The 25,418-nt window shown below is 39.3% G+C and overlaps 4 protein-coding genes across 4 annotated transcripts in view; 1 reads left to right on the top strand and 3 right to left on the bottom strand.

The window, feature by feature from the left end:
• The window catches only part of LOC120424431 (tyrosine-protein kinase receptor), a 295,519-nt gene that overhangs the window by 142,021 nt on the left and 128,080 nt on the right, over positions 1-25,418 (bottom strand). The window lies entirely within an intron of this gene.
• On the bottom strand, positions 164-2,623 carry LOC120424442 (uncharacterized). Its single transcript, XM_039588575.1, has 4 exons — positions 2,426-2,623; positions 971-2,351; positions 603-797; positions 164-540 (listed from the first exon to the last, which is right to left on the bottom strand). The coding sequence occupies exons 1-4, from the start codon at positions 2,509-2,511 to the stop codon at positions 421-423; spliced, it is 1,782 nt and encodes a 593-aa protein (XP_039444509.1). The 5' UTR covers positions 2,512-2,623; the 3' UTR covers positions 164-420.
• On the top strand, positions 12,539-13,853 carry LOC120424449 (cytochrome c oxidase assembly factor 7 homolog). The gene is made up of 2 exons (XM_039588582.2): positions 12,539-12,759; positions 12,840-13,853. The coding sequence occupies exons 1-2, from the start codon at positions 12,660-12,662 to the stop codon at positions 13,553-13,555; spliced, it is 816 nt and encodes a 271-aa protein (XP_039444516.1). The 5' UTR covers positions 12,539-12,659; the 3' UTR covers positions 13,556-13,853.
• LOC120424450 (zinc finger protein 391-like) lies at positions 18,834-22,631 on the bottom strand. The gene is made up of 5 exons (XM_039588583.2): positions 21,737-22,631; positions 20,646-21,147; positions 20,434-20,591; positions 19,579-20,370; positions 18,834-19,517 (listed from the first exon to the last, which is right to left on the bottom strand). The coding sequence occupies exons 1-5, from the start codon at positions 21,872-21,874 to the stop codon at positions 19,353-19,355; spliced, it is 1,755 nt and encodes a 584-aa protein (XP_039444517.1). The 5' UTR covers positions 21,875-22,631; the 3' UTR covers positions 18,834-19,352.

Consider the following 25,418-nt stretch of genomic DNA (forward strand, 5'->3'; position numbering starts at 1 on the left):
TCGTATTCATCCCACGCAGCTAAAAACTAAACATATTTTAGGATAATTTTTAGAAATCGTAAGGAAGATAATAAATTATACTTATTTTGTCATGCCATCCTGAAACAGCAACTGAACGAAACCGAAAAATGTTGGAATAAATACTGTTTATAGTTCTAGAAAGTGTCTAGCAGAAAACACAGCAAATATATTTACATTTTCCTTTTTTTTATATCACAGCCCTCGACCAAACACCTAAGTTCATCTAACGCTTTCGAAACGTTACACTAATAACGACATCTACAAACTAGAAACAATTCAATTCATGGGTCAAATTCGGCATTTTCAGTTCGCTGTCAACAGCTATTAATAAAGTCAGTTCGAAATGTACGCAAATACACGGTACCTGTTCAAAATCGTCCTCCTCCTCCTCCTCCGCTCTCAGTACAGCCGATAGTTCTTGAAGCGATCGGCTTCGTAGCGAAACTCGTCGCTAGCTCCGGCTTCGCTCCACTTCTGGAACATGGTTTGGAACGCCACTCCGTCCAGGTAGCATTCGTCCTGCAAAACCAAACACTCATTTGTAACGAGAAACCCATCCAAAGCCTTCGGGAGCAACCCACCATAAACGAATCGTCCAGCCCGGCCGTGTAGAAGCTGTGCTTGATCAGCGTGCGCAGCTTGATGTACGTAAAGTAAAGATGGAACGCGCGCAGGTTCAGCTCCTCGGGCAGCGGCAGATTGTACGGCGGTTCCAGGCGGCACTTGTGCATCGTCACCAGGAAGATGTCCGCCTCGTGCGTGGTCAGCATGTTGAGCTGTCGAAGGTGTGTATGGTTAGTATTGCAAGTTGACTCTCGTTCCGCACAACAGGGAGTACGAAGCTCAATTTGTTTTAATTTCTTCAAAACTAGATCGCTTTAGAACAAAATACTTTGCCGTGGTACAACGCCCGCTGAAAGAAAATGCATAATTATCCCCACCAACTCACCGAGACCATGTACCGCAGCGTGACGCTGTCCTGCAGCTGGCTGCGCTGGTCCGTCTTACAGAAGAACTCCAGCTGGTCGGCACCGAACTGCAGCCCCGTGATGAAGCGCAGCAGTCGCAGGTTAAAGTCCGGAATGGAGCTCCGCATAAGGCCCGCGTGCTCGAACATGTACTCCAGCGAGGGCACGACAAAGTCCTTGGGAAAGTCCGGGATCAGCTCTTCGGTGCCGTACTCTTCCTCGTGGCTACGTTTTATGTTAACGTAGCGCACCAGCTGCGGGTCGTTCTTGTGCTGGAGGAGCACTCCGCTGATGCGCTGGTACAACGTCATGAAGATCTCGAACAGGTCAATTTCACCGTTCAGCTGCCAGTAGCGGTAATCCACGAACGTAATAGAAATGGTAATCTTGATTCCATGGTAGATGTCGTAGTTGAATGAATCTTGCTTCTTCAGCTGCATGCTGATCGAGTCGTTGTTCTGCTCGGTGGACAGCAAGATTTTGTCCACGTTATAGCTCTCGCAAACGGACTTGAGCTCATCGAATTTTTCAATGTATCGCTCCTCGCCAAACAGATCCCGCGCAAACTTGAGATAGTCCAGCTCCTGCAGGTTCCCGGCGGACTTCTTGACATAGTTAGCCAAGCTGTTGAACAAGGTGCGCTTATTGTCGTCGATCTTCATTCGTTCCAAAAAGTTGGCAAACGTTGGCGTCCCGTTGTAATAATCCACAAAAGCCCCCAGCAACCTCAGCTGCTTCGCCGACAGCCGCAGCGTGCGACGCACCAGCAACGGATCAAACTCCTCCGTCTCCATTGTCGCTTCGTTCGAATCGACCAGCGACCACAGCTTGTACCGCGGAAACGCAAGCCCGCTGTACATCAACAGGGCGTAGTTCTTCGATATAATCGCCAACGCCTCGTGCACGCTCGCGTACTTGGCAATCTCCTGGTGGCGCGTATTGTCCCAGGACCACAAGATCTTCCCGTACCGGCGGGCAATCTTCGCCACCGATTCCGTCCAGATGCGCTCGATCGGAATGAAACGGGCATCCGCGGCCACCCGGCTGTAGTGCGCCTCTACCAAGTAATCCGAAATCCCACACTGGTAAGCGTACCGCCAGTCCTTGCTGCTGCCCTTCGAGTCGTCCTCGTCCGGAATGATCTGGCCGCTTATGTCCAGAAAGGGTCCGTTCGTGATAAAGATCAGCTTGGCGCCCCAACGTTTCATCTGCGCCACAAAGTTCTCCAGCTGGAACAATCGCTGCCGGGACATGCCGCACAGATCGCGCATCTTGACCTCGTTGGACGAGCGGTGCAGGTAGCCACCCAGCTGGTCATAATACATGAGGTCGATTATGATCAGCGGGCTGGTGTTGAATTGCCTGTGGATAACGAGAAAAATCCGTAACATAAAATTCTGGCCGACGAATCGACAGACTAAAATAAGCAAACTTACTCTCGATGCTCCATGATTCGCTGCTGAATCGAGACGTTCCTCGAGAGCCGGTTGTAGCGCAAGTAGTTGCCAATGAAGCTGGACATTATGAAGCACCTTTTATTTGTCACCAAATTCTTTCAAATTTAAATTGAAATTCGTGTATTTTTCAAATTAAAGCGATGCAACTGTGAAAAAGCACATGACGTGATCTAAAAAAAACTCATTCTGACAGATTGCTTACTACACGTTGAACGAAAACTAGTGACTGAATTAAAGTTGGATCGAACAACATCACTGCTTCACTCAGAAATGAGTTTTGTTGCAATAAGACAGTTTTGGGTTCTTATTTATGTACAATTTATTGTGGATTTAGCTGCTAACTCAGGGTGGCCACCTCGGGAAAAACCGGGAAAACCGGGAAAAACCCGGGAATTTATTCCATCGGGAGAAAACCGGGAAAAACTCGGGAATTCGACTGACAAACCGGGAAATATTTTAAGTTTAGTTAAAATTCGATAAATTCCTCATAAATGAATTCAATGAATACTCACAGACAAACAGACGTGACTCTCCATAAGGCTTTCTAGGCCCAGTGAAAAAAATATAATTTGACTCAAAAATGGCGAACTCCTCGTCACAGTGTCCTGATGCAAACAAAGATCGAGCTGTAGCTGTCACAGCCCTGCGAAGTATGTTGGCTGACATATCGGGCAGTCAGTAAAAAAAACCAGCTAGAAGTCGTCTGACAATTTTTTTTTGCTAGAAAGAGATAGGAAACCTGATGCAAACAAACGTCCAGCTGTCATGTAAACATACTTTGAATGTATTGGTAAATTTCTGACTAGAAAGCCTTATACAAATAATTTTTGAAATTCATCGTCCTTCATCAAACCACCAAATCACGGCGACGCCAGCGCTGCCTGGTGAGCTTATGCCGAAGCGCAGCCCAAACATACCAATACAAACCCATTACTGTCATGTGTCATGTCAGTGTATGCGTGAGACAATCAAGCCGATTGTAAACATCAACAGCTGATTGAAATAATGTTGTTGTTGGATATCGTCAGTACTCGGTGAAATTAAAATTAACACCGACGGCCGAAGATGACGGCCAAACCATGCGGCAGAATCAACAACGACGCACCACAACCGCAACGACAGAGACCAAACCACTGGTCCTCCCCGTTGCTCCCAAAAACTGTCCAACATTCCTTCTCTCCCGAAACCTCGAACCATTACACCTGATCAAAAAGATACAAGATACAAGTCACGAAAACACCAGTAGTGGCCGCCGAAATAGAAAAAAAATCAATTCAAATCTACCAGAATTGATCCCAACGATGGGCGTTTCGAAACATCCGCGGGAAACGTGTCCACGGCGCAGTTAAGTTGCGTCTAACAGCAAAAAGTGGCGAATAAGATGAAAAAAGTCGCAAAGATTCCAAAAAACGCTGCCGCAAACTCTTACATCGAAACACAACAACAACTGTGGATGAAGATTGAGTGGCGCTAGCGATCGGCGAAACATCGCCATAAGGACGACCAGCAGCAACAATCTGAGCAGCAATCCATGAAGGATAAGCAGGTTGCTCCAAGGTCCAAGGCTCCAAAGGAGATGACTTCACCATAGAATCTAGCTTTCTCCGCAGTAGCGGACGCCTCATCAGCAGCCAAAGGCGGGGGCAAAGGCGCAAAGGGTATGTACTCGCTAGTCAGCCACTCATCTGACCCTGGTCGAAACTGCCTCAATCTTGTCCCGCAAAGCCTGGATTGCGGATCACCGTTAGAATTCCTGAATTCTATCATATTTTGTTTTGTTTTCAATTGCTGCCACGTGCTCACGCTCAACTTTACAACAACAAAAACACATTACACACACTAAGGAAAGACGGGCGAGCTGTCACGACAGCAGCGCCATCAGCGCCGGGTGAGTGGATGCCGAAGCTAAATTGCATTTGAAATAACCGTTTTTGGCTCGGTTATTGAAGGACGATGGTTCCGCACTCGAGTGTCCCGTCTGTTTGTCTGTGGTATACTTTTCTCTATTAGAATATTATTCTAGTCATTCTAAATGAAGAATTTGGGCGAATAATGTTTCAATTTGTGTAATAGACACAAGCTACTAGGCTTTGGATGTTTTTTTTCTGTTGAGTATTCCATGATATTTTTCTTTGGCGAACTTGCTTTTTTAAATAAAATAAATTGTTCAATGCCATGCTGTAGACTTGGCGCTATGGCAAGATTTCTACTTAAAACAAGGTGTCTGAATCTCTAAACCTCTTTTTCCATCTAAGCTCCCATCCTCGACAGGATTTGATCAGACGACCTTTGGCAGTGAGTTGGTTTAACCTGAGCCAATACGTATTGAATTTCATAAGCACAATAAACAATCGACTGAATTCATCAGTTTCATTTTATTATGTATTTCAATATCAACTTAAGGGTGCCTAGCAGCCAAGGAAGTTGTTGTATTCTCATTCTAAAATTGTCAAACTTACGTATTTAACCCTTCAACAATATGATTGTAAAAATAGTCAAAATCTGCTTAATTTTAATTTTGTAGACAGTGCTTTAGGGGACGAATAAAACATTATACCGATAGTTCCCAATTTTGAAGATCCTAAAATTTGCGTACGAAAAATCGTGGTGCAAAAAGCTCTACTTGATGATATATGTAGTCCAGACTAGAAATTATTAAGGACATATTGCTATGAAACTTTGTGTTTGTGTTTTTAAATCAGATTTGAGTACTTTTGTATAATTTCAAAATGTCGGAAATTTTTGGTATTAAAGATATTTTTATAAAGTTTTTTGGGAATCTTTTAACAGATATATGCTTATCAAATTGTGTTCAAATTCAAAGCATTTGAAAAAATCAAGCAAAACAATGCCAAAGGTCCGTTGTGGGTTTGTAAACAAAGAGTGTGTCCTGCTCACGCTAGAGGGTGTTTACATCTGGCATGAAAGGGATACACTCTTTGTTTACAAACCCACAACGGCCCTTTGGCATTGTTTTGCTAGAAATATCTGTCTTCAAATTTTATTTAAAAATTGTAATTTAAACTTTTTATAAAATTTTTAGATATTTTAAAATTACAATATTTTCAGAATTCTACTTCATCCGTGGTTCTACTGCAAAATAGTCATTTCAATACAAACAGTCATTTTTATGTGGATACTACATCAACACAAAAATTGAGTTTTTGTTTTGGTTTTATTCAATTCAGATTTAACCCGTACAAGCTAAACGTCTGAATGGAAGAATCAAAAAATCTTTAAAACTGCCGTATTTTTGACCTGTTTGACCAAATCCTTGACATCCGGTAGTCAAAAGAACGGGAAAGATCTCTAGTTTTCGATTCCGGGGAGAAATCCGAGTTTGGACCATTTTCACCGGAGTTATTCCGGATCGTAGTGGGGTACCTTTTTGACTGGCCGGCCGCATCCATACAGAAAATTAATTGAAATTGACAAAACTTACTGTAAATAAACAGAACATGCCCCAAAACATATTTGGATCAATGTTGGACCATCCTAGCAAGTGTGGCAACCGGTTCCGGTTCTGGCCACCCTCGGAACCGGTTCCACGAGTGGGTAAGACTATAACACATTACAAGTCACATTTTGCCTTCGTTGTGTTCGTAAAAATATACAAAAAAAAAAAAATATTCAGATACAGATCCCAAATAATAAACAGGCCTTGTATGGCCACTATGGCTTGACCCCCGGAACATCCGGAACACGGTTCCAGAGAACCATTTATACGAAACTTGCACACATAGCTTGCGACATGTCAAAAATCATGGTTTTGTATCGTAAAAGTCAACCAACCCACTGAAATAAAGTTTGGACACAATGTGGCCACTATGGCTTGACCCCCGGAACATCCGGAACACGGTTCCAGAGAACCATTTATACGAAACTTGCACACATAGCTTGCGACATGTCAAAAATCATGGTTTTGCATCGCCAAATTCAACCAACCCACTGAAATAAAGTTTGGACACAATGTGGCCACTATGGCTTGACCCCTGGAACATCCGGAACACGGTTCCAGTAGACCATTTTTTGTAAACTGGCACATATAACTTGCGACATGTCAAAAATCATGGTTTTGCATCGCCAAATTCAATCAACACACTCAAATAAAGTTTGGACATAATGTGGCCACTATGGCTTGACTCCCGGAACATCCGGAACACGGTTCCAGTGGACCATTTTTTGTAAACTGGCACATATAACTTGCGACATGTCAAAAATCATGGTTTTGCATCGCCAAATTCAACCAACCCACTGAAATAAAGTTTGGACACAATGTGGCCACTATGGCTTGACTCCCGGAACATCCGGAACACGGTTCCAGTGGACCATTTTTTGTAAACTGGCACATATAACTTGCGACATGTCAAAAATCATGGTTTTGAATCGTAAAAGTCAACCAACCCACTGAAATAAAGTTTGGACACAATGTGGCCACTATGGCTTGTGGTTTACAAATAGGACTAGTATTGCCACTATGCCGGTTCCAGTGGAATAGTTTTACACAGAGTGGGTTTGAATTTACTGTCAGCAGGGGTTACATTCGGTACAGAGGGTGAGATTAGGCCATACAAATCTACATGAATTTATACTGCTCATTATCAAGCCATCAGGCTCAAAGTCACCCCTGTTGACTATATTTTTCATTTACTTTATACCATGTTTTTTTCTTCATTTTGTTGTTTACTTGTCTTTATTTTGAATAATTCATTGAATTTTCCTTAGCAGAACGGATAATTTTTTTTTGCTTCAAACATACACGATTTGAAATCAAAATTACCAAAATTACCAAAATTACCAAAATTACCAAAATTACCAAAATTACCAAAATTACCAAAATTACCAAAATTACCAAAATTACCAAAATGACCAAATGACCAACATGGTCAAAATTACCAAAATTACCAAAATGACCAAAATGACCAAAATGACCAAAATGACCAAAATGACCAAAATGACCAAAATGACCAAAATGACCAAAATTACCAAAATTACCAAAATTATCAAAATTACCAAAATTACCAAAATTACCAAAATTACCAAAATTACCAAAATTACCAAAATTACCAAAATTACCAAAATTACCAAAATGACCAAAATGACCAAATGACCAACATGGTCAAAATTACCAAAATTACCAACATGACCAAATTGACCAAAATGACCAAAATGACCAAAATGACCAAAATGACCAAAATGACCAAAATTACCAAAATTACCAAAATTACCAAAATTACCAAAATTACCAAAATTACCAAAATGACCAAATGACCAACATGGTCAAAATGACCAAAATGACCAAAATGACCAAAATGGCCAAAATGATCAAAATGATCAAAATGACCAAAATGACCAAAATGACCAAAATGACCAAAATGACCAAAATGACCAAAATGACCAAAATGACCAAAATGACCAAAATGACCAAAATGACCAAAATGACCAAAATGACCAAAATGACCAAAATTGCCAAAATTACCAAAATTACCAAAATTACCAAAATTACCAAAATTACCAAAATGACCAAAATGACCTAAATGACCTAAATGACCAAAATGACCAAAATGACCAAAATGACCAAAATGACCAAAATGACCAAAATGACCAAAATGACCAAAATGACCAAAATTACCAAAATTACCAAAATTACCAAAATGACCAAATGACCAAAATGACCGAAATGACCAAAATGACAAAAATTATAAAAATGACCAAAATTACCAAAATTACCAAAATTACCAAAATTACCAAAATTACCAAAATTACCAAAATTACCAAAATTACCAAAATTACCAAAATTACCAAAATGATGTAATTTTGGTAATTTTGGTAATTTTGGTAATTTTGGTAATTTTGGTAATTTTGGTAATTTTGGTAATTATGGTAATTTTGGTAATTTTGGTAATTTTGGTAATTTTGGTAATTTTGGTAATTTTGGTAATTTTGGTAATTTTGGTAATTTTGGTAATTTTGGTAATTTTGATTTCAAATCGTGTATGTTTGAAGCAAAAAAAAAAAAGATCCGTTCTGCTAAGGAAAATTCAATGAATTATTCAAAATAAAGACAAGTAAACAACAAAATAAAGAAAAAAACATGGTATAAAGTAAATGAAAAATATAGTCAACAGGGGTGACTTTGAGCCTGATGGCTTGATAATGAGCAGTATAAATTCATGTAGATTTGTATGGCCTAATCTCACCCTCTGTACCGAATGTAACCCCTGCTGACAGTAAATTCAAACCCACTCTGTGTAAAACTATTCCACTGGAACCGGCATAGTGGCAATACTAGTCCTATTTGTAAACCACAAGCCATAGTGGCCACATTGTGTCCAAACTTTATTTCAGTGGGTTGGTTGACTTTTACGATTCAAAACCATGATTTTTGACATGTCGCAAGTTATTTGCGCCAGTTTACAAAAAATGGTCCACTGGAACCGTGTTCCGGATGTTCCGGGGGTCAAGCCATAGTGGCCACATTGTGTCCAAACTTTATTTCAGTGGGTTGGTTGACTTTTACGATACAAAACCATGATTTTTGACATGTCGCAAGCTATATGTGCAAGTTTCGTATAAATGGTCCTCTAGAACCGTGTTCCGGATGTTCCGGGAGTCAAGCCATAGTGGCCACATTATGTCCAAACTTTATTTGAGTGTGTTGATTGAATTTGGCGATGCAAAACCATGATTTTTGACATGTCGCAAGTCATATGTGCCAGTTTACAAAAAATGGTCTATTGGAACCGTGTTCCGGATGTTCCGGGGGTCAAGCCATAGTGGCCACATTGTGTCCAAACTTTATTTCAGTGGGTTGGTTGACTTTTACGATTCAAAACCATGATTTTTGACATGTCGCAAGTTATATGCGCCAGTTTACAAAAAATGGTCCACTGGAACCGTGTTCCGGATGTTCCGGGAGTCAAGCCATAGTGGCCACATTGTGTCCAAACTTTATTTCAGTGGGTTGGTTGAATTTGGCGATGCAAAACCATGATTTTTGACATGTCGCAAGTTATATGTGCCAGTTTACAAAAAATGGTCCACTGGAACCGTGTTCCGGATGTTCCGGGAGTCAAGCCATAGTGGCCACATTATGTCCAAACTTTATTTGAGTGTGTTGATTGAATTTGGCGATGCAAAACCATGATTTTTGACATGTCGCAAGTCATATGTGCCAGTTTACAAAAAATGGTCTATTGGAACCGTGTTCCGGATGTTCCGGGGGTCAAGCCATAGTGGCCACATTGTGTCCAAACTTTATTTCAGTGGGTTGGTTGACTTTTACGATTCAAAACCATGATTTTTGACATGTCGCAAGTTATATGCGCCAGTTTACAAAAAATGGTCCACTGGAACCGTGTTCCGGATGTTCCGGGAGTCAAGCCATAGTGGCCACATTGTGTCCAAACTTTATTTCAGTGGGTTGGTTGAATTTGGCGATGCAAAACCATGATTTTTGACATGTCGCAAGTTATATGCGCCAGTTTACAAAAAATGGTCCACTGGAACCGTGTTCCGGATGTTGCGGGAGTCAAGCCATAGTGGCCACATTGTGTCCAAACTTTATTTCAGTGGGTTGGTTGACTTTTACGATACAAAACCATGATTTTTGACATGTCGCAAGCTATATGTGCAAGTTTCGTATAAATGGTCCTCTGGAACCGTGTTCCGGATGTTCCGGGGGTCAAGCCATAGTGGCCATACAAGGCCTGTTTATTATTTGGGATCTGTATCTGAATATTTTTTTTTTTTTTGTATATTTTTACGAACACAACGAAGGCAAAATGTGACTTGTAATGTGTTATAGTCTTACCCACTCGTGGAACCGGTTCCGAGGGTGGCCAGAACCGAAACCGGTTGCCACACTTGCTAGGATGGTCCAACATTGATCCAAATATGTTTTGGGGCATGTTCTGTTTTTTTACAGTAAGTTTTGTCAATTTTAATTAATTTTCTGTATGGATGCGGCCGGCCAGTCAAAAAGGTACCCCACTACGATCCGGAATAACTCCGGTGAAAATGGTCCAAACTTGGATTTCTCCCCGGAATCGAAAACTAGAGATCTTTCCCGTTCTTTTGACTACCGGATGTCAAGGATTTGGTCAAACAGGTCAAAAATACGGCAGTTTTAAAGATTTTTCGATTCTTCCATTCAGACGTTTAGCTTGTACGGGTTAAAAAACTTCGTAAAAAAAAGATTAACTCCATTTTGACTGTTTCTGTTGTGCTGTTCAGAAAATCGCAGCGCGGTCAATTGATTTTTTACCATTTTGTGTTACTCGAAAATTTAAAAACATCCAAACACGTTATTTTTTTCTTTTTTTTCATGTCAGTGCATAACTTATTTGCAATAAATTTGGCACGGCTCATACAAAGGATGTATCGAGAATTCGCGACGAGGGGTTGAAGTACAGGCCAACTCAGAGTGGGGTTTTTTTGGACAGTTATTTTTTTTTCCTAGAAATCATCCCATCAATACCTAAAAACTTGCCGAAGATAATTAATCGATCAGCAAAAAATGTTTTAAGGTACCGATTTATTTGAAAAATTGCCACTTTTTCTGCAGTGCTGCCAAAGTCTATAAAGATTTGTATGGACTGATGATGCACATTATTTTGGTACTATAATACAAAAAATACATTCCAGAAAATTGGGTACTAAAGCCCTATGTCAATTTTTATGTACAACGGTAAAAAACACGATTGAAAACCATTTCTAATCACTTTTTTTCATTTTAAAGCAAAAAAAATATTGACAAGACAACATTTCTTCAATGGATTAACTATGGTCCCCTTGGAACGAGCTGTCAAGTAGGAGCTTTTCTGTCAAGAAGGACCGCGAGGATAATTTTTCAAAATTGATTTAAAAATCCATTTTAAACTCTTTGTGGTCGTACAAAGGGTCATTGTACTCAGAAAAATAAGCTTTATCACTGTAAAAAATAATATCAGCAATCCAAGCTTCATTTTAGGACCCAATTGCTTATTCTTGGAAGAATCGTTCTTTTTGAACTTACAAAAGCTTTTTCAAAGAAAACTGAAGAGCATTTGCATAAATGCTGTTGTCTTTTGCAAATCTTTTCTACCCATTTGATACATTTTAAATGCTAATAATTTAGGTAATTCTCAAATTTAATACAAAACGATTTATTATTGATTTTAAGTTAAGAAAAATTGTGGAGCATGGAGATGAAAAATCACAAGCATCATGGAAATTAGGGGTTTAAATTTTAACTGATAAAAACGGCTTCGTTTACAACTTACTTACTTTTTGTACTTAAAAATGCTTTCAATTCTTGAGAAATAAAAATATTGAACCAATTGTATACGTTGTGTATGCGTTAGTATCAAAATACCATTTGAACGTAGTCTATAAAAAACATTGTAATTCGATTTAAAACTCTATGGAAAAATTCCTTGTGGCCTCGGGAGAAAACCGGGAAAAAACCGGGAAATTGAAAACCCAAATCTGGTGGCCACCCTGTGCTAACTGAATTTTCTGGCATCTTCTCACGTACATTGGAAATGGTCGTTGATAGACCTAGCGGTTTCCAATCGGTGTGAAATTTTCAATTCATGGAAAAATTATGGATTGAAATCTTGATTTTTGATCGCTTCTCTGACATCAGGAATAATTGTTTGACATTGTTATGATCTCATCTGGTCTGCCGCCTATTTCGACGGCCGTTTCCTTGGACTTTATCAAAAATTTTAGCCAATTTGGTCCATCCAATCTGGAGATATCGTGGTACCCGTAAATTAACTTAGTGCAAAATTTTGAGGTTAAATCACAGACAAACAGACAAGATGATCCATCGAAAAAAGGTTGTCTTGTCATTTTTTTTTTGCGTTAAAATAAAAAAAAGTAATCAGAATTGGTTTTTTAGCGTGGTTTATGTATACCATTGTACATAAAAATTGACCTAGGGCTTTAGGACCCAAGTGTCATAATCGTAGTCGAACTGAAAAAATCGTATGAAAAGTGCGATTTTCAGTAACAGTGAGGGTAACATAAAAATTAAATGAGTATTCTTTTTGCATAGTGTGCTCAGTGCAACCACGGCTGAACAGAGCAAATCAATTCTGACAGAAATCAGCTGTCATTCTCGTGAAATCGTCGCGCAGGCCGGACCGTGGAACAAAACAACAATCACCCGATCCGATTCTGCCGGAATCCGGATACTACGGACCACATAGATCACACCTAGAGAACGATGTCATTCGACCTGAAAAACGAGTCCGACGTCAAGGAGTATCTGGACAAACTGGGCATCGAGTACCGGTTTGGTTGTTACTCGGAGAAAAAAGCTGACGGTAAACAAAATAACATTTCGCATTGTTACACAACAGCTTTTGGAAGAGAAGGGATTTTGATTGTTTGGGGTTCTTTTTAGTGTGCCACCTGCTGGGCGATTACCTGGAGGGAATCAAAAAGGACTTTGACAAGGCGGGAAAGGTTTACCGGTCCAACTGTGACGATTACGGTTACGCCAAGAGTTGCTTAAAGTATGGAAATTACAGCTTCCTGGGCAAGGGCCGTGCCTCGGACAAAGGTGACCCGGTGAAGGCGTACCAGTACTATGAAAAAGGCTGCCAGCTGAACGACCCGGACGCGTGTCTCCACTCGGGCCTGCTGCTCGTGTCCAAATCGATTCCCAAAGAAATGAAACGAGACGTCGGCAAGGCGTTCCAATATCTGACCAAGAGCTGTGAAATGAACAACGCAAACGCCTGCTTCTACCTGTCCGGCATGCACATCTCCGGCGTCGTCAAGGACGAGTTCAAAGCGAAAGAGCAGGAACTGCACCAGCAAAAGTCCGCCCACCAGAAAGACAAACCAGCATCCTCCGCCTCGCTGCCAACCCTTCCCGAGGGTGCGTACGTCGTCGAGCGGGACATGCAGAAGGCGTTCGAGTTTGCGTACAAGGCGTGCGAGCTGCGCAACATGTACGCGTGTGCCAACCTCAGTCAGATGTACGCCAAGGGTGACGGAATCCCGCGGGACGAAAAAAAGGCGGAAAAGTACAAGCAGCTGGCGCTGGAAATGCAAGACGAAATCAAGAAAGAGCAGCAGAAGCTCAACTTCCAGCAGGGACTGAACCCGACGTAGACGAGCGGACAGGAAAAACAAGACATTCCACGTCGCCTCCCTCCCAGCGTATGTCTGCTTGTCAATCCGGAAATACACGCAAGTATATTTTTACAATCCACGAAAACACATTTTTGCTCCGGCTACAGTCTCAAATCACAAAAAGTCAACAAAGGTTTGCGGTTTTTTCTTAATTATTTGAGTTTATTCAAACAAAATGGAGACGATCAATGTTTGTCGTTCAGTTCTTGATGGAGTTGTTGGAACTGGAACGGTTCCCCCCTCGTTGTTGGCAAATAGAATATCGCTTAGAAATGTGCGTGAGAAATTGTGTTCTACGTGGAAACAGGATGGAAAGAAAGCCCAACTTCTATTAAAACTCAGTAGAATTAGTTTTAAAAGTTTAACTGATTTTGTTCGTGTCACAAATTTTACAAAAAATAGTTTAGAAAATACACACAAAAAAATCATCAAAACTATCATTATTAAAAATATTTTAGACAAAAACATTGCTCAAAAAATCATTACTAGTTAAAAAAAAGTCAAGTTCATAAAGTCAATTAATTCGGTCAAAATAGCAAGATTCCCTCTAAACATATTCAACAAACCATCTTTATTACTATTTTCTTTTGACAATCCTCTTTCTGGCTCATCAGCAAGGTCTGATAAAAACCTATCCAGCGATAGTTCGCATGGAAGATTCGGACAATATTTCCATCAAAATATCTGAGATAGTCCTGCTTAAAGAAAGGTTGATAGTTCGGTTTGAGCTTGTGTGTTTGTAGGGGAGTTTGGGGTAATTTGGACACCCCTTTAAAAATCACCTTTTCTTCGGATATAAAGTGAAAACGGCAATTTAAATGATAAGGCTAGTACTAGTAATGGCCTAGGAGTATGGACAAACCAAAAAAGTTGGGATAGGTTAAATAGTGTTGGTATAATATGTAAAAGTTTCCATAGGCCGGTTGGCACTGCCTTAAGTGATAATTTTTGAGGGTTGGGAAATAAGGTTTTGCAGGGACTGATTCCCAATTCTTCATTGATTCTTCTATTTAATATCCAACATTTGATTTTAATTTTACTAACTTTTGATTCTGCAGGCCAAGGATTGATACCTAAGAGCATGCAATGGCACTGACCTTGTTGCGTGCTCTTCGGTTGACGTCCACGTAAGGAACATCCTGGAAGGAGCGTAACTAACTACATCCGTAGTTCTGTTAGATCATCCGAATTATCTTGATCAGAACAGTATAGCTCTGGTTCCTTGCGAGTGTCCTATTTTCTTACCTCCACGTTGGCTTGGTTTTCATGATGACCGAGCTGGTGGCCTGTGGAAACGGATCGTAAACCTTTGACCACCGCGGGTCAGAGTCGAGACGGCTAAAAGAAAGGGGCGTGACAATGTGGGAAAGGGAAGTAATTTGTGATTGTAGACGGTATTGTTTTGATTTGCAGTATGTTGAGTCAACTGCTGTGGATGTACCTGAAACATCGCACAACGGGGTTTCTCTTCTCTTCATTCTCAGCTACCACCTATCTCCTATTTTTATTTTGCTCTTATGATTCCCAATTCTTCACTGATTCTTCTATTGAATATCCAACATTTGATTTTAATTTTACTAACTTTTGATTCTCTTATCTCTCAAAGCTTCTCCACTCTTTTCTATCAATTGATACTGCTGTAACAAACTTTGTTATGTTTTTTTTTCCTTTAAAATATACTTTTCCTTAATGTACTAGTTATATCAAGTCTATTTATCATTCGCCTAATCTTTTTTTGATTTATTGCGAATTTATTTATTTGAATAATTCTTTATCTGTCCTTTAAATTATCATTACTATAATCTAAGCTTGTTTTGTATCTCTATTTATTAACTTTTGTCTAATTTTACATCTAATACATCTAGCTTCTCATTTTTATTCTTCAAAATACGCTCATCATTCTCTTACTATTGATACTTGATTTTATAAAATAAATTCTCTTACTGTCAATTGTTTTCAATCTTCACCCTTTTTTTTTCAAACAAGTGAGGTTTGAGCCCTTACTCAATTTATGGAATGGTTAAAGGACTAACACAAATATTACTATTGTATTTTTGGTAAACTTTTATAACATGCTTAGGACCAAAAATTGTAACAAAACACCGCGATAAACAGACTCAACAATAGGGAAGATTTCAGGAGAAAACAATACACAGTAAATAACAATAAGTTTTTGAATTCAAACTAAAAATAAAACAGTTTTTGCTTTAATGAAAGTTGATAGGCACACTATAAATGGTTAGGCGCTTATACTTACATCAAACCCTACGTAATGTACCACCCCCGGCCGAGTTAAAATGCGTAACCGGCAAAGAAGGTGTGCATGCCTGGCACGAACACTCAAAGCGTGTTCTAGCGTGCTGCTCGTACTGACTCAGAGCAAGGGTGAGATGTAGGTGTAAGGGCAGTGCGTGTTCGTCGGGAACCTAGTGCATAAGATCGGTCAAGGCCCGTTCTTACACTGAAAATTGCGAATTGCGAATTTGTTGGATTAGGGGTAAAACAGGTTTTCGCCTACTTGATACAGCATTTGACGTATTGATCATAGGGTAAATAAAATCTATTTCTTTTTTCAAACATGTTTTATTTAAATATTTTTTAAATCAAAATTACAATTCCAATATTTCTAATTTACGTGAAATTGTCCGAGGATTCCGAATATAACAAAATTGAGACCAAAAAGTACCGCTATGGAGGCCAGCAGGGTAAAAACAACGTTGTAAATTGTTTGTTGTAGAAAAATCGAAAAACTATGAAAAAACTGCGATTGGCCAAAAAGTTAATACCGTAGGCTTATAGTCCATGAAATTGCCTATATTTTGACCTATAGGAGTATGGGTGTTGGAGGCTGTTGGAAAAAGATATTAAGGTTTTAAAAAAATCCATTTTTGACAGTAATTTGCATAAGCTAAGAGAAAAAGTCAAACCAATCCTGGATGTCTATGGCACATTTTGAAGTGCTTCAAAAGACCTTTTGAATGCATCTAAGAGAGTTGGAATTGATGAAGTTTTACGGAAATGCGAGCAATTTTAAGATTTTTTATGTTTTTTTTTTTTACCTCAAACTTCAAAGCCCGTTTTACCCCACTTCCCTTTGTCGTAGAGGGCTCATATTTGGCATGAGTTCATCTCATGCATAGACAAACATACGCTGAAAGTTTCATCCAAATCGGAGCACCTCGATACGACCTCTAGAACAAACCGAGCAATATTTACAAATACTGCCTCTTAAGGGGGTTGCTTGGCCGATGCCTGAGATATGTACGTATAAATATTTTATCATCAAAAATTGCAATTTTTGATAGAACATGCTATGGGGGTAATTTGGACATGGCTTGTGGGGTAATTTGGACATACCTGCATGTCTACCTGTCAGGCACAAACAAAGTAACTTTCATGGTTGCTTGAGTTTTTAAAGGGATTCATAAATTTAGAGGGATTTAAAATGTCAAAACACTCAAAAAGGAATGTGAGCAATGAGAGCTTTCACAAAACCTCTATTTTTTTTTAAATTTATATAAATTTATTTCAATATTCGAATTGATGAAAATCTGATCACTGAACATTTGGCGTTCAACTAGACTCTAATGTTGATTGTTTTAAATTAATTTCTTTGACATTTCTAATTTCTATATGCTGGTTTACGATTATATTCAAATTTAAAGGGCTACGGAATGTAAAATTTAAAAAAAATGATAGTTTCAGGTTAATTAGTTCTATATGAAGATTGGTTTGGATAAATCTAAACGATACCTTAATCACTAAAAACAATACTTGTGCCTAGTCCAGAATCAATGTTTAAATCATTTCAGAATGAATGATTCAATTATGTATACTACACTGAACTATTTGTTATCTTCCTACTGAATTATAGTTCTATCACAAAATCATTATTTAAACCTTTGATGAAATATTGTAAGCAAAAAACACTTTAAAATATAAATCAATTACAAAACCAGGCATTCTCAGTCTCAGATTGTAGTCCAAGATGTCCCCTACAAGCTGCAGGACGAACCGAGTTGATATCTAGATGGAACAGTTTTTTATTTGAGTTTGAAAAGTATGCTATTTTTTCACTAAAATGCCAATAACTCCCTTTAAATTTAACCAATTGAGATGTTCTAATGATTTCTGATGATACCTCTTCAATTGACGCTCAGGCGAAGAACATCCTGGAAGGAGCGTCACTGACTACGTCCGTAGTCCTGTTAGATCATTCTTGATCAGGACAGTATCTGGTTCCTTGCAAGTGTCCTATTTTCTTACCTCCACGTTGGCTTGGTTTCGTCATCATGATGACAAAGTGTGACCTTGCTGCCTGTGGAAACGACTCGTAAAGCTTTGACCAGCAATGGTTAGAGTCGAGACGGCTAAAAGGAAGGGGCGCGACAATGTGAGACAGGGAAGTAATTTGTGATTGTAGACGGTATTGTTTTGATTCGCAGTATGTTGAGTCAACTGCTGTGGATGTACCTGAACATCGCAGAACGGGGTTTCTATTCTTTCCGTTTTTTTCATATAATCCATATTCTGTTTATTTTGTTTCACTGATTCTCTAACACGCCTTCTGCTTATTATCGCCCTTTAATGTTTGTCCAAACTTGTTTTCGATTTTACTTTCTTGATTCTTTTATTTCTCAACGCTTTTCCACTCTATTTACAAATTGATGCTGCTGTAACACACTCTCTGTTTTCCCTTAATTTGGGAGCGATGTCAATTTTGTTTATCTTTATTTATCTATTTGATAATGTTACATCTGCCCTATAAATTGCAATTAATACAATCTAAGCTTGTTTGTTATCTCTATTTATTAACTATTGTTAACTTCTTTATCTACTTCATAAATTACTATCTTTCTTTTACTATTGATTCTTCAAATAGTATATTTCTTTCACTGTCCATTGTTTCAATCTTCACCCTTTTCTTTAAAACAAGTGAGGTTCGAGCCCTTACTCAATTTTTGGAATGATTAAAGGATTAACACAAATATTACTATTGTACTTTTGAAAAACTTTTCTAAAATGCTTAGGTCCAAAACATTGTAACAAAACACCGTGACAGTAGAAATAGCAACAGATTAACACGACTCAACATTAGGGAAGATTTCAGGAGAAAACAATACACAGTAAATAACAATTAGTTTTTGAATTCAAACTAAAAATAAAACAGTTTTTTCTTAAATGAAAATTGTTAGGCACTCTTTAAATGGTTAGGCGCTAATACTTACATCAAACCCTACGTAATGTACCGCCCCGGCCGAGTTAAAATGCGTAACCGGAAAAGAAGGTGTGCATGCCTGGCACGAACACTCAAAGCGTGTTCTAGCGTGTTGCTCGTACTGACTCAGAGCAAGGGTGAGATGTAGGTGTAAGGGCAGTGCGTGTTCGTCGGGAACCTGGTGCATAAGATCGGTCAAGGCCCGTTCTTACACTGAAAATTGCGAATTGCGAAGAAATTGAAAAAAAGCTTTGATTTGTTTTAGATAATCGAAAAATGTTAGTAGCTCTAAAAAGTGAAGAACAAATTTAATAAAAATCCTGAAAATAAAAAAAAACATCTTTAAAAAATATGGAAATTGGTTAAAATGGATATAGGACTAAAAAAAGTCGAAAAATTACGATCGAATGCAATAATCACCACGTATGCCTGTAACAAACTTGGACCTAAAAATGAAATTTTATAAATAAAATAATAAAGTTTTGTTCAGGAGCTGTGTTTAATATTCTGTGTCTTGTTGGTCACGAGTAACACAACCACCTGCACTTTTTATTTATTTTAATCGTAAATAACATCAATGTTCTCTTCCGTAAAGTTAACAGATTCAAGTATTTGATTTCCGGAAAGATTTGTCTCTGCAGTCTCACGAGATCGCTCACCGTCAACGGCCTGACCCAGCTTCTGTCCTTCATCGCCTTCCTTGAGGTGAGTCTTCTGGTGATTCTGTAATGAAACAATTCGTTAAGCTCTAACGAATTCAAATTTCCTCCCGCTTTCCGCTCACCTTCAAACTCTGCATCGACGCGTACACCTTCCCGCAGCTCGGACACATGTGGTAAAACCGATCGCCGTGCTCGCTCTTCATGTGTTCCGTCAGCTGTTCGGCACTCTCGAACCTTGCCTCGCACAGCACACAGCCGTGCGGTGGCCGCTCGCCGCCCGAGTGCTTCCGAGCCGTGTGAATGGTGAGCGTTTCCTGGCGCGAGAATCGCTTCCCACACGCGTCACAGCCGTAGTTGCGCACGCCACTGTGCGACCGTAGGTGGACAGTTAGGGCGTTGGAAGCCGCAAACTGCTTGCCGCACTCCTGGCAGCTGTAGGGCCGTTCGTGGCTGTGGATTCGCTGATGGATGATCAGGTAACCGCTCTGGGCGAAGCTTTTGAAGCAGATGTTGCAGCGGAAGGGTTTCTCGCCGGTGTGGACGCGTTCGTGCTTTTCTAGATTACACTTTTGCGTAAATCCTTTGCTGCAGTACTGACAGGAGAAGGGTTTCTTATCTTCGTGCGAATAACTGTGAATGTCTAGAGAACGCTGTTCGACGTAGTATTTTCCACAGCCTGGGAACGAACACCAATAAACCTTACGTTTCGTGTGGTGTTTCATGTGCTTCGACAGCGAAGTGGTCCACTTGAACCGTTTTCCGCATACAGGGCAAAGGTTTGGTTTCCCTACGACATTGCGAAGTTCGCCGGTATGCTTGCGTCTGTGCTTGGTGAGGTTCGAGCTTTCCGCGAAGCTCATTCCGCAGATGTTGCAAACGTGTGGTTTGTGGAGCAGATGAGTCCGCGAGTGGCGCTGGAAATCAATCAAAACGCGACTTATTACTATAGCGAGTTTGGCCAGCAGTCCTTGACTTACCCTCAGCTTACTGGAGTTGGAGAATTTCTTTTTGCACACATTGCACTCAAAGCGCGCATCCGACGTTGGATCTTCTGAGCTCGACAGTTGCACTGTTTTTTCGTTTTCAAGAATTACGTCTTTTTGATTCTGCTCAAAAGGCTCCTCAATTTCTTCAACTAAAAGAAAATAATATTGAAACAATAGAATTTATAAACCTGATTATTCCTCACCGTAACAGTCATCTTCCAGCAATTCCTGTCCCAGATTACAGGATAGATCGTCTCGATTAACTTCAAAATCAATAACCTTTCCGCCATCGACTATTTCTCTCGATTGGTCCTGCATTTCTTCACCCACCTGTTGTTCATCGCTTTGCAAAAACGACTCAACATTCGCCACAATAAAAGTTTTCGGCTCTTCCACCGGAACAACTTCCGGCAGCTGCTGAACCGCCTCCACCGGAGGAATCTTAATACTTCGCAGAATCAGCACGCACTCGTTGCCGGCATTTCCGTTGATTCGATACTCCAACCCGGGACTGTCCGGATGCAGCGTGATGAGTTGCAGCTCTGGCTCCGGTTCGTCCTTTTCCTGGTTCGCATTTTGGGCGGCCAAATGTTCCCGGATGGTGACGTCCGCCTTTTCGCACTGCTGTTTGAAGGTGAACGCACGGCTGACCTGCAGCACGCACTGGACGCACATCTGCGCCGGGAAGCCATCGTTTGGGGAAACCTACGAGAGAATTTTGGCAATACTTACTTTACTTTCTCAGCCACAGGTCTATCGGCCCAACGCTGAATTAATAGAAGATTTCCAGGATACTCGATCTTGGGCCGCCGAAGAGTGTCGATCATCCATCAAAACGTGATCGATTTGAGTACACCATAAACCATTTGGGTGACGCCATGTGTGTAGGTTTTGATCAGGCTGTGGTTGAAGAATGTGCCCTTTATTCTCAACACGCAGATCCGGTCATTCACCACCTTCCACTTGATGGCTCCGTTCTTTTGATCCCCAATCACTACGAAAACGACTCCATACATCGCCTTTTCGGCGTCGCTGTAGTAGATGTGGTACCTGAAAGAGGTGTTGGCGATGGGATCGCTCTCCATTACCGGGCCACGTTCAAACGACCGAGTTTCCAATCGTTTTCCTTTAACATCGCCTGATCTGGTGCCAATTTATTCGTCCTGAATTTGTTCTTTTGTTTTTCTGAGTTGATGATTACTTGGGTATGCCGCCTAACCAAAGGATGCAAATACCTAGTCTCGGGGTAAGGCTGCCACCTAGCAGCCCAGCCGAAACAACCCTTAATTTCTACCTTGACATTCGCCACGGTCATCAGCATCGAGTCCAGGCTGGAACCAAACAGGGGTCGCATTTTCTGCTTTTTGGACATGCAACTGCGGCAGATTTCCTCCAGATTCATGAAGGCGCAATCACTGTCAAAAGTGCTCATTTTCTAAAAAATAAATTTGGTTATTGCACAAAATTCAAAAACGGCTTCTAAAATCATCAATAAAGTTGCGCTAAGAGGAAGAGATGCCGACTCGCTAACTGTTTTGAAACCAGCTCAGGAACCAGCGAAATTTGACAGATGCTCAGTCGACACCGTAGACAAAAAACTACAACAGGGCATCATCCATCGCGTTTGGCAGTGTTGTCATAATGGGTAGAATTTTATGTTTCAAATAATTAAATGAAAGTTTTATTTCAAGTAATGTTTTAATTCATGTTTAATCAGTAGCAAAAACCGTTTGAAATAAAAAAGTGATAACAACAAAATCAGTCAACTCAAACGAAGATCAAACATACATACTCCTGCTGTCAAACTTCATTTTTCTCGATTTTCGTGGATGATATGTCTTCAATCGTAGGCGGATGAATCTTCCCACCAGGGTTTTTTTGAATTTACCGCAGTGGAAGATGTTCGGAAGTACCTCTGCTTCACGTGCGATTTTATTCTGGAAATCAGATTCATTACCGAAAGGCAATGGCAATTTTCATGTCCAGTATCAAAAACCATGAATTTTGATACCCATATTGCCAAAACTCGTACACACAAAGAAAAACTACTGTTGGGCCAAAAGCTTCGTGGGTTGAGATAAAACTACGTATTGGAGAATTTCAGTAGAAAGTATAAAATGTTTGGATCAAAAGTACACCTACTTTTATTGCCACAGTACTTTTTCGTTGGAAAACTACTGTTACAGTAAAAGTATCGACTTTTGAGTAAAAAGTAAATTTTTTTTATGAAGAGTAATGAACATTTAGTACTAAAGTTAAATAAGGAAAAAAGCTTGGGGTTTTTCAGTTTTAAATTTTTATTATTTTAAGCAATCAGCTCATAGTCGGATGCACCCGAGTATGCACCAGCTAGCAGTCTCCTTTTTCGGGATTATCTTCTTGGCCCTCAGCTGCCGGAAGATGTAATAGTTTAACTCCTGATCGACGACCTGTTTGATTACTTCCAACTTGGAAGTTCCAAAGCGCATCCTCCTTTGGAAATGCCGCGCGTGTTTCCACGCAGTCTTCCTGTGCGACCATCGCTAGAAAAAAAACAAAATCAAAAAACAAAATCTTCAGCAAAATGTCTTCTGTATTCAGAACCCGGAACGGTTTTCGTCACCCACGCACTTACCATTCTGGAAACTGGCGAAGATCCGATGATTTTTGGCTGGCGCTCTCGCCGGAACTGCTTCCTCAGCTGACCAGCCCTTGTGTCCTCCCACACCCAACAACCATACACTTCATGTTAAAAATACAAAAAAAAACTGAAAATCAAAACCACACACTCCAATCAAAACAAACGCGTGCGCTACAAGCAGTAGGATGCAACAGAATGACACTTTCTGGCAACTCGGTATCCCTCTTCGCACTACCCCGTCGAAATGTTTGATAGGGCACAATGTTGTCAAAAAAAAGAGGTGGAAAAGAAAAACAAGAAGCTCATTGGCACCTCTTCCTCTTAGAAGTTGCGTATTTGACAGATTAGGGGATTGTTTTGTAAACAAAACGTTCGCTCGCACGAAGTGAGGGGTACTCAAGTTGAAACGATTACAGCGAAAACGAAGTAATTCAGATGTAGTTGGGACTGAACATTTACACGCTAACGAAATGTAACTCATTTGTTTATTTTTGGAAGATATTGCGGATTTCAGAGATTTTTAGACAATCGTGTAAGTTGTTAAAAGCTCTCCAACAAAGTGCACACCTCAAACTACAGCAGAAAAAAACTATCTAAGACATACACCCTAGTATGAAACTGATCTAAAGTGGTCGAAAGCAACAAAGCTCAGTCGAGACACGCACCACTCTAGGCGAGCGGGGGGGAGAAGGGGTAGGATTTCAAGTGTGCAAATATTTGGTGTGCAGTTATGATTTGCAAGGGTGGAGAATTTGGTGCAAAGTGTGCAATATTGACCGATTCCTCGATCATTTAATTCTTTTAAAAAATGTTACATTCTCCGCACTTTCACCGTCAAAATGTATGGAGAAAAGCAACTGTTTCAGTTTTTTTACCTGTGGAGGGTGCACAGACGTCAAATCTCTATCAATTCTCAGATGTAGGACCTTCATTATATTTAGAACTACTTTCCAGAAGACACCATATTTTTCGCTGAAAAGTTATTAGCTTCCGAAAAGGACCGTTACTGCGCAGACGGCTCTAAAATTTATAAATACTTAAATTTTTATTTATTTTTGAATTCTTTCTTAGAAAAAATCATTGTTCAATCAACTTTTTTAATTTGAAATAATGATTTCTTTTTAAAAAAAATAATCTTGTAGCATTATTGAGTATTTACATTGTTGATTTTCTGAATTTTCCAAGTTTTGAATAGGGTCCTTAAGCTCTAAGTAATTTTTTATATAAAAAATATAATTTATGTACAACGATTAAAACACGCTTAAAACCATTTCTGATAACTTTTTGTTATTTCAATGCAAAAAAATGACAAGACAACATCTTTTCGATAGATCAACTATGGTCCTCTTGGAAAGAGCTGTCAAGTAGGACCTTTTCTGTCAAAAAGTCCCGCGAGGTTATTTAAAAAAAAATATTTAAAAATCCATTTTAAACTTAAAAAATAAAAAATATAAAAATTGAAATAACAAGCCAAGGTATTGATATTTGAATGAAAAAAGTGCGTAAAATACATTTTATATCTGCCCGGTTGTTTTGCAATTATTAGTTTTCAAAACATCTAAGTATTGAGGAAAATTATATTTTTTGCGAAAAATAAAATTTTTAAAAATTCAAAACATTTTTAAACAAGCACAAACATGCTAAATATGATTATTAATGCAGAAAAATGCATTAGAGTTTGTTATAAGTTGATTTGACTTCTATTTTCATTAAAATTTTGAAGATTTTTGAAAAAAAAATTTAAAACTTTGAAAATTATTTGCAACGGCCTTACAGATTTTTTTATTTTTTTAATGTTGCAATTTTAAGATTTAATTTACTTTTATTTTTCAATTTTTTAATATTCATGGATTTTTTTTAATATTCTAAGTTATTTTTTAATTTTTTTTTTTTGTATTTTTGTCTGCATTTTAAAATTTTAAAATTTCATTTTTTTTCAATTTTTGGAAAAAAAATATTTTTGATTCGAAATTTTGCTACCGCAGAGTCATATAGGGTATTTGTCCCTATTTTGGGCCTAGTACCTATTTTGTCTATCAATCTTAATTCAACAAAATCGAGAATTTCACCAAATCTGGCAAGGATCTGTCACTTGATAATGATACGTGCAGTCATTATCTTCATTTTGGTTGGCAAGAATAATTTACTTTTTCCTTCTAAATTAGAAATAAAGCAATAAAAATAACACTCTTCACTTTTTTTTTTGGCAAATCGCTAGTTGCCCATTATGGCGAAAATTTTCACCACTTTTGCTTACCGCTTGTTGACACTCAGCGTCACGGCTTTCATCGCTCAGCACACGAATGAGAGCCGTCCCCCGAATCTCCAACCACCGGCAATATGTTTTTTGGTGGGT

The sequence above is a fragment of the Culex pipiens genome, chromosome 2 (assembly GCF_016801865.2).
Source record: "Culex pipiens pallens isolate TS chromosome 2, TS_CPP_V2, whole genome shotgun sequence".
Lineage (NCBI taxonomy): Eukaryota > Metazoa > Arthropoda > Insecta > Diptera > Culicidae > Culex > Culex pipiens.

What these genes read in the sequence shown, in the direction of transcription:
- LOC120424450 (XM_039588583.2), bottom strand. Translation starts at nt 21,874, where the DNA reads ATGAGCACTTTTGACAGTGATTGCGCCTTCATGAATCTGGAGGAAATC. An exon ending in GCTGGAAGATGACTGTTACG is followed by an intron (nt 20,592 to 20,645) that starts GTGAGGAATAAT and finishes ATTTTCTTTTAG; the next exon opens with TTGAAGAAATTGAGGAGCCT. An exon ending in CGTCGATGCAGAGTTTGAAG is followed by an intron (nt 19,518 to 19,578) that starts GTGAGCGGAAAG and finishes GTTTCATTACAG; the next exon opens with AATCACCAGAAGACTCACCT.
- LOC120424449 (XM_039588582.2), top strand. Translation starts at nt 12,660, where the DNA reads ATGTCATTCGACCTGAAAAACGAGTCCGACGTCAAGGAGTATCTGGAC. An exon ending in CTCGGAGAAAAAAGCTGACG is followed by an intron (nt 12,760 to 12,839) that starts GTAAACAAAATA and finishes GGTTCTTTTTAG; the next exon opens with TGTGCCACCTGCTGGGCGAT.
- LOC120424442 (XM_039588575.1), bottom strand. Translation starts at nt 2,511, where the DNA reads ATGTCCAGCTTCATTGGCAACTACTTGCGCTACAACCGGCTCTCGAGG. An exon ending in CGAATCATGGAGCATCGAGA is followed by an intron (nt 2,352 to 2,425) that starts GTAAGTTTGCTT and finishes CGTTATCCACAG; the next exon opens with GCAATTCAACACCAGCCCGC. An exon ending in CGCTGCGGTACATGGTCTCG is followed by an intron (nt 798 to 970) that starts GTGAGTTGGTGG and finishes CACCTTCGACAG; the next exon opens with CTCAACATGCTGACCACGCA.